Raw genomic sequence first — 8,693 nt, 5'->3', positions numbered from 1 at the left:
TTCAAAACTCGGTAAAACTCCAAGTAATGATGAATGAAATCCTCCATACTTAATACAAAGATCAATACGGGGAAATAAAGATCATTTTACTCTTTGTTAGCCGTGTTTTAAAGCCTTTATTCCTCTCGTTTTGTACCGTGAAATGTGCTCGACGTCAGTTACAGTGCGGGGCTGTTACAACGTGTTTGTTAAAGGGATATAAATGAAAACGTGTCTGATAAAGGCTGTAGAATAAGCACATTATTTATTTGTATCTGTTCTTTAACAGGACGGGTTGTAATTTAGAGGAGAAAGTGTCTGTGTTTAGTATGGCTGTTTAGAGCAGGCTGCTTACTCATCAACGTGTCATATAAGTGATGATTCTGTCACTGTGCTTTCACCTGCTTTATGTATGAATGAAAGCTCCAGTATAAAACACTATACAAACTAATGTTTATAAAAATAGCTCAAAAGAATGAAAGCATATACAGCACAGTAAAGCATGACATGATTAAACATGTGTAATAATAGTGAGTGAGAGCAGACACAGGCCTCCTCCCTGCAGTAATAAGTTGTACTTGTCTCTACTCTGCAGAATGGACTTCAAGCCTGCATTCAGGACCACGAGCCCTCTGTCCTCTGAGCTCCTCCTGAGGCCTTCTCCTGAGGCGCTGCAGCTCGCCCAGCACGGGGGGGTCTTTAGGATCAAGTCGGCCGATGAGGTGAGTAGGGAGGCGGAGGCGCGTGTCCTGGAGGCCGGAGGTGACCCCGGTAGCCGTGAACTGTTGCTCTGTGCCAGTGAGCTCCAGTTTGGCAAATACCGGAGGCAAACATTTAAGTGGCTCTTGAGCCACGACGTGGGTTACGCCTGCAGCGTTCTGGCCTCCCACCAGGCAGAGCGCGAAGGCGGCGACACGTCACAGACGCCCCTCGCCCTCAACAAGGACGCCCTCATGTCCTACGCTCTGCTGTTTCCTGAGATGGCGGCCCTCATCCAGGAGCGCAGGATGCGTGAGGGCGCGCTGTCGGTGAGGGGCATGGACGCCACGTTGGTGGGCTTTGGGGCGTACGCCAGCCGGACCTTCCAGGCCCTCTTTGAGGATCCGTCCAGGGAGACGACGACGTGAGTGTTGCTGTCACGGGAGTGTTTGTGTGTTGATCGTCTGAGACAACGAACGCTGGTAACATGAACTAACGTGTGCCCTGTTTTATTTCCTGTGTGTAGCTACCTGCAGTGGCTGAGGACTCAGAGGGTCAAGGACGGCTCCCGGATGCACCGGCTGCAGTCGTACGTGCGGGGGAGAGACCAGGAGGTCGCGGCCGCACCTCCTCAGGATCCGCACGTGGTGCAGCAGCCGGTTACATCGAGTAAGCACAGCTCAAGACTGGAGGCGCACCAGCTGCAGGTTAAATTCATAAGACCACAGCATGCATTCATTTCTTTTTCCTTTCTCACAGCCTCCGGGGGGAATCCCTGAGCAGCTCCTCCTGGACGTTTGGGAGGAGGACGATGAGTGTGAGTATTTCATCCGTGCAACAAGTTTATGTGAACGTGTGAGTTATGACAGAGTGAGAACCACAGAGTCTGTGTTTGTAGCAGCAGCAGCAGCAGCAGCAGGAGGAGGAGGAGATGCTGCAGCAGGAGGAGATGCAGCAGCAGGAGGAGGAGGAGATGCAGCAGGAGGAGGAGATGCAGCAGCAGCAGGAGGAGATGCAGCAGGAGGAGGAGATGCTGCAGCAGGAGGAGGAGGAGATGCTGCAGGAGGAGGAGATGCTGCAGCAGGAGGAGGAGGAGATGCTGCAGGAGGAGGAGATGCTGCAGCAGGAGGAGGAGGAGATGCAGCAGGAGGAGGAGATGCTGCAGCAGGAGGAGGAGGAGATGCTGCAGGAGGAGATGCTGCAGCAGCAGGAGGAGGAGACACAGCAGCAGCAGCAGGAGGAGATGCAGCAGCTGCAGCAGGAGCAGCTGCACCTGCGGCCCAGAGTTTCGGAGCAACGGTTAGGAGATCTGATGAAGTTGATGAAGTTGTTCTTGTGAACATTGGGATCTTTACACTGACAGAATTCTGATCTGTCCTGCAGCTGCTGCCAGCATCCTGGAGGAAGCTCCTCCCTCAGCAGGACCACGATTGGCTGGGCAGGGCACTGTTCACCAAGAACAGCAGAGGGGCGACAGTGCTCACCAGCCAGCTGCGTCTGTGGTGGAGCCCCCCAGAGGCCAGGCCCCTGTACACCCAGACGCCCTCGCCCAACGCCTTCTTCCTCAGCCGGTTCTTCCTGTGGGCCCCCTACAGGATGTGGGCATACAGGCTCGTGTGCCCCAACTGCAAGCACAGGTTGACCGGCGCCGGGCTGTACAAGACGGTGAGGAGGGTGCTGGACATGAACAGCTGGTACTTCATGGGCACGGAGTACCTGGAATGCTGTGCATGTCAAAAGAAGTACACGGCGTGGGCGAAGGACCTCGTGGACCAGCTGGACGTAGCTCACCAGAGACAGTTTCCAGCCATCCTGACCTATAAGTAAGCAGATACATCCTGAGTGTTTAACATGTCAGTGTTTAACATGTCTGTGTTTAACATGTCTGTGTTTAACATGTCTGTGTTTAACATGTCAGTGTTTAACATGTCTGTGTTTAACATGTCAGTGTTTCTCTCAGTGTTTAACATGTCAGTGTTTCTCTCAGTGTTTAACATGTCTGTGTTTAACATGTCTGTGTTTAACATGTCAGTGTTTAACATGTCTGTGTTTAACATGTCAGTGTTTAACATGTCTGTGTTTAACATGTCTGTGTTTAACATGTCAGTGTTTAACATGTCTGTGTTTAACATGTCAGTGTTTAACATGTCTGTGTTTAACATGTCTGTGTTTAACATGTCTGTGTTTAACATGTCAGTGTTTCTCTCAGTGTTTAACATGTCAGTGTTTAACATGTCTGTGTTTAACATGTCTGTGTTTAACATGTCAGTGTTTAACATGTCTGTGTTTAACATGTCAGTGTTTAACATGTCTGTGTTTAACATGTCTGTGTTTAACATGTCAGTGTTTCTCTCAGTGTTTAACATGTCAGTGTTTCTCTCAGTGTTTAACATGTCTGTGTTTAACATGTCTGTGTTTAACATGTCTGTGTTTAACATGTCTGTGTTTAACATGTCTGTGTTTAACATGTCTGTGTTTAACATGTCTGTGTTTAACATGTCAGTGTTTAACATGTCAGTGTTTAACATGTCAGTGTTTAACATGTCAGTGTTTAACATGTCTGTGTTTAACATGTCAGTGTTTCTCTCAGTGTTTAACATGTCAGTGTTTCTCTCAGTGTTTAACATGTCTGTGTTTAACATGTCAGTGTTTAACATGTCTGTGTTTAACATGTCTGTGTTTAACATGTCTGTGTTTAACATGTCTGTGTTTAACATGTCAGTGTTTAACATGTCAGTGTTTAACATGTCTGTGTTTAACATGTCTGTGTTTAACATGTCTGTGTTTAACATGTCAGTGTTTAACATGTCAGTGTTTAACATGTCAGTGTTTAACATGTCTGTGTTTAACATGTCAGTGTTTAACATGTCTGTGTTTAACATGTCTGTGTTTAACATGTCAGTGTTTCTCTCAGTGTTTAACATGTCTGTGTTTCTCTCAGTGTTTAACATGTCAGTGTTTAACATGTCAGTGTTTAACATGTCAGTGTTTAACATGTCTGTGTTTAACATGTCTGTGTTTAACATGTCTGTGTTTAACATGTCTGTGTTTAACATGTCAGTGTTTCTCTCAGTGTTTAACATGTCAGTGTTTAACATGTCTGTGTTTAACATGTCTGTGTTTAACATGTCTGTGTTTAACATGTCTGTGTTTAACATGTCTGTGTTTAACATGTCTGTGTTTAACATGTCTGTGTTTAACATGTCAGTGTTTAACATGTCTGTGTTTAACATGTCTGTGTTTAACATGTCTGTGTTTAACATGTCTGTGTTTAACATGTCTGTGTTTCTCTCAGTGTTTAACATGTCTGTGTTTCTCTCAGTGTTTAACATGTCTGTGTTTAACATGTCTGTGTTTCTCCCCTTCTGTCTCAGGCTGTCCTGCGACAGCATGGTCATCGGGCAGATGAAGCGACGCACTGCTGGCAACAGTGCGTCGCGTCTCCGCGCCACACTGATTGAGCAGCACACCGAGCAGTGGATCACGCGGAGCATGCGGTACCTGTCCATTGTCAGCAAGCTGAGAGTCCCGGGTGCAGCACCAGGGCGGGATGTGACTGTCCCGCCCATGCACCCGATCCCCACCCGAAACTGGCTGCTGTCCGTCTACGTCAGGGAGGCTCTCCCACGGCTAGAGGAGACGAAGTCCAGGATCACATCGGTGTTTGGGGACATCTTGAAGATGGACTCCACCAAGAAGGCAAGCGTGATGTTGTGATGAAAGACATGATGAAGGGAAAACGTGCACACGCACAGCGTAGAGTGACAGTTTGTGTGCGTCTGTGTTTTTCAACGCAGATCACCAAGAAGCTGGCGGGGCAGGCCGCCGGGACCGCCGCCTGGGCCACCAACGTGGGCAACGAGCACGGGCAGGTGCTGATGTCCGTGCTCACCGACTCCGAGGGCGAGGGTCTGCTGCCCATGGCGGGCGGACTCATGCGGCGCTACAGGGAGGCAGGACAGCGCCATCCTCGCGTCATCTACGTCGACCGGGACTGCTGCGCCACCTTCGGGCAGTGCAAGGTGCGCAGCGAGCTCTGAGCGGGGGGAGGGGTCTAAAAAACATGTCTACCTTTGTTGTGTCGTTTGTGAACTGACAAACGCTCTGTGTCTCCTCCAGGTCTCGGCCATGTTCGCAGAGTGGGACCAGCTGGTGGTGCGCCTGGACGTCTGTCACCTCATGCGACGCTTCGCCAGAGGTGTCACCACCGACAGCCACCACCTGTACGGGCTCTTCATGGCCAGGCTGAGCTTTGCCATCTTTGAGTGGGACCGGGCCGACGTAGACCGCCTGCAGGGGGCCAGGCGGAGCGAGGAGGGGAGGGACACCCCGGTGAAGCTGACGGCCGACGAGATGGCCCGTCACTGCCGTCGCCGCACCCGAGCGCCGGACGAGATCGAGCGGCTGATCCAGGAGCTGCTCGATCACTTCTGGGAGCTGACGGACACCGTGGGCGTCCCTCTGATCGACCGGGAGAGGATGCAGGAGATCTGGAAGATCCAGCGCCGCCATCTCCGCTGCATCCAGGACCCTGTAGGGGTGGAGCTCTACACAAAGACGGGGCAGTTGACCAGAGGGGGGGTTCATCCTGCCCGTCTTCCGTTGCGCGAGAGGCTCCACCTCGCTGGAGTCGTTTCACCTCCACCTGTGCCAGTTCATCCCTGGTGAGTGTGTCTGTGTGTGTGTGTGTGTGTGTGTGTCTGTGTGTGTGTGTCTGTGTGTGTGTGTGTGTGTGTGTGTGTGTGTGTGTGTGTGTGTGTGTGTGTCTGTGTGTGTGTGTCTGTGTGTGTGTGTGTGTGTGTGTGTGTGTCTGTGTGTGTGTGTCTGTGTGTGTGTGTGTGTGTGTGTGTCTGTGTGTGTGTGTCTGTGTGTGTGTGTCTGTGTGTGTGTGTGTGTGTGTGTGTCTGTGTGTGTGTGTCTGTGTGTGTGTGTGTGTGTGTCTGTGTGTGTGTGTGTGTGTGTGTGTCTGTGTGTGTGTGTCTGTGTGTGTCTGTGTGTGTGTGTCTGTGTGTGTGTGCTTCTGTGTGTGTGTGTCTGTGTGTGTGTGTCTGTGTGTGTGTGTCTGTGTGTGTGTGTGTGTGTGTGTGTGTCTGTGTGTGTGTGTCTGTGTGTGTCTGTGTGTGTGTCTGTGTGTGTGTGTCTGTGTGTGTGTGTCTGTGTGTGTGTGTCTGTGTGTGTGTGTGTGTGTGTGTGTGTCTGTGTGTGTGTGTGTGTGCTTCTGTGTGTGTGTGCTTCTGTGTGTGTGTGTCTCTGTGTGTGTGTGTCTGTGTGTGTGTGTCTGTGTGTGTGTTTCTGTGTGTGTGTGTCTGTGTGTGTGTGTGTCTGTGTGTGTGTGTGTCTGTGTGTGTGTGTCTGTGTGTGTGTGTGTCTGTGTGTGTGTGTTTCTGTGTGTGTGTGTCTGTGTGTGTGTGTGTCTGTGTGTGTGTGTCTGTGTGTGTGTTTCTGTGTGTGTGTTTCTGTGTGTGTGTGTGTGCATTAGCTGACAGTGTGTCTTTCTCTCCCCTGTCTCAGGCACGTCTGCCAGTGGCCTCCACTTCCAGGTGTACCTGCTGGAGGGCCTGGTGAGGTGGAATGAGAACAGGGCCCGAGCAGCAGTTCAGGGTGGCAGGGGGGGCCCCCTGACCTGCTACGACTCCCGGGCGATTCAGGCTCTCAACCAGCTCTCCCAGGACCTCATGGGCATGAAGCTGGTTGAGAATTACACCGAGCCTGGGCAGTACACAGGTGAGGGCGCACAGGACCGTGTGTGTGTGTGTGTGTGTGTGTGTGTGTGTGTGTGTGTGTGCGTACATGTATGCAGGAGTGAGTGAGGGGGTGGTTTGCACTCTAACTAGCTGGAGCTGTTTTTTCCTTCTCCACACTCTGTTCAGGTGAACTCATCGGTGTGGAGTACCTGTACTCCCAGACGGGGACCCCCCTGCAGGATCCTGGCCAGGACCCTGATAAGCCCGACGGCACCGAGGACCTGGAGGATGAGGAGGAGGAGGAGGAGCAGCAGGAGCAGCAGGAGCAGCAGGACGAGGGGTTCCAGGAGGATGCGGGGGACCTGAGGTTTGCGGACGACCTCAACATGCTCCTGTGGCCGCCTCAGCCTGCCCCCGCTGGCGCCCCCGTCGAGGCCCCCGCTGGCGCCCCCGTCGAGGCCCCCGCTGGCGCCCCCGTCGAGGCCCCCGCTGGCGCCCCCGTCGAGGCCCAGATGGAGGAGGTGCAGGAGGAGCAGGTAACTTGACTCAACGTGTTGTGAACTCCTCCAGTAAAAGCCCGTCTCTGTTACCATTCTTTCTAACACTCGTCTTTGTCTGCCGCAGGATGTCATCGGCCCCGATGGCCACAGTGGGTACCAGCACGCCGTCCGTCTGGCCCATGCCCTGGTGGGGCTGCGTCTCCAGGCCTGGGTGACGCAGCGGCAGGTGGCGGAGGTGGTCGCCCTGTGGGGCATGTTGTCCGACAGGGACAAGGCACCCGTCTCCTTCCCGCCTCACCACCAGGACCGCTCGGTATCAGGGAGGTTCCAGGCGAGACACAAAAAGCTCAAGGCCATCGTGGGCCTGGACAGCAGCGTTCGGTACGTGTCCGCGTTTGGACTCGCCTCTCCGCCTGATCTTCTGGTGTCTGGATCGTTTGTTTGAGTTACTCTCTCTCTCTCTCTCTCTCTCTCTCTCTCTCTCTCTCTCTCTCTCTCTCTCTCTCTGCAGCTCCTTCCTGGGCCAGGGCTCCGGTGCGGCACTGTCTCCGAAGGTGAGCAGGATAGTGGAGGCCATCTTTTTGGAGCTGTGCCGCATCCACTACGAGGGACGCACCATCGCTGGGACCCGGGTGAACCGCTGGCAAGCTGTCTTGAGGGACTACAGCATGATCCGAGACAACGTCTACGGTCATCGGGCCCTCCTGGCAGCCGCCCCCCTCCAGCTGTACGAGGTCAACAGGCGGACAGTCATGCAGTGGTGAGACTCGTGTGTTTCCGTCTGTCGTGTAGGGTTGATGACAGGTCGATTGTGGACGGAAGATGCTGACCACAAGCTTCTTATGTGAATGTTTTTTACCTCTTCAGGCACAACGAGAGGAGCAAGGCTTTCACCACGGAGCAGCTGTCTGCGGCCGTGCCAGGGCCCAGCGCCCAGCAGACGACAGAGGAGCAGCTGGAGCCTGCTCGTGCTCTGCTGCCTCAGCCTGTGCGGCCTGACCGGCCCCTCCTCTTCGATCTGCCTGAAGATGCGTCCGGTCAGGCCGCCACGCGCCGTGGGGCCCTGGCGCCTGAGCTGCACGGCCTCCTCCCACCCGCCACTGCGTCCGCTGATGGAGCCTCGTCATCCGGGATCCCCCCAGGCCTCCACCTCCACGGATGCTCCGACCTCGTCCTCCTCTTTGCCCCGTACCACCGCCTGGCAGAGGAAGGTCAGGGAGGAGCAGCAGCGCCTGGCAGGAGAAGTGGGTGCTCTCTACAAGACGCACAAACGCTTCACCCACTTCAACTGCAAGCGCTGCGGCCTGCCTATGAACAAGGAGCATGGACACACTCGCTACAGGGGAAAGCTCTTCTGCTCTAAGACCGGGGGACGCTCTGTGGAGGCCTGGTTGGAAGAGCAGAGGAGCCAGCAAACTCCCAGGGTCAGTGACTATTCTCTGTGCTCATCATATCAATCTTTTGTCATTGATTCAAGAGATTCTGACACAATATCTACTTCTGTTTTTCTTCAGCCCCAGCCAGCCAGCCAGCAGCAGCAGGAAGAGCAGCAGCAGGAAGAGCAGCAGGAAGAGCATCATCAGCAGCCGCCATCGTCGCCGTCGTCGTCGTCTGCTCCTCACTCTCTCACGAAGAGGAAGAGGAAGAGGAAGTGAGTGAGTGAGTGAGGGGGGGGACAATATTGTCTATTGTATTTGTATATATGTGTATATATATGTATATATATGTTGTATTTATGTAAATAAGTTCAACCTTTCTGTAGCTGAGTGAAACTAAATAATGTACATAAAGTTAAGGTTTTTGTATTGTATATATCATTTTTAAATTTCAA

At 52.9% G+C, this 8,693-nt stretch overlaps 2 protein-coding genes across 2 annotated transcripts; both read left to right on the top strand.

Annotated features, from left to right (window-relative positions):
* The first annotated feature begins 557 nt into the window (after positions 1 to 557).
* On the top strand, positions 558 to 6,340 carry LOC306832988 (uncharacterized protein). The gene is made up of 8 exons (XM_079358010.1): positions 558 to 1,102; positions 1,205 to 1,381; positions 1,438 to 1,495; positions 2,062 to 2,501; positions 4,053 to 4,377; positions 4,476 to 4,700; positions 4,798 to 5,342; positions 6,190 to 6,340. The coding sequence occupies exons 1-8, from the start codon at positions 576 to 578 to the stop codon at positions 6,251 to 6,253; spliced, it is 2,361 nt and encodes a 786-aa protein (XP_079214136.1). The 5' UTR covers positions 558 to 575; the 3' UTR covers positions 6,254 to 6,340.
* LOC306833242 (uncharacterized protein) lies at positions 6,265 to 8,358 on the top strand. Its single transcript, XM_079358368.1, has 5 exons — positions 6,265 to 6,402; positions 6,549 to 6,898; positions 6,987 to 7,243; positions 7,374 to 7,622; positions 7,730 to 8,358. Exons 1-5 carry the CDS (start codon positions 6,354 to 6,356, stop codon positions 8,223 to 8,225), a joined length of 1,401 nt encoding a protein of 466 aa, XP_079214494.1. The 5' UTR covers positions 6,265 to 6,353; the 3' UTR covers positions 8,226 to 8,358.
* The last annotated feature ends 335 nt before the right edge of the window (positions 8,359 to 8,693 follow it).

The sequence above is a fragment of the Symphodus melops genome, assembly GCF_947650265.1.
Source record: "Symphodus melops genome assembly, chromosome: 12".
In the NCBI taxonomy this organism is placed as follows: Eukaryota; Metazoa; Chordata; class Actinopteri; order Labriformes; family Labridae; genus Symphodus; species Symphodus melops.
The sequence above is the reverse complement of the archived record's forward strand: the minus strand, read 5'-3'. Positions and strand labels throughout refer to the sequence as shown.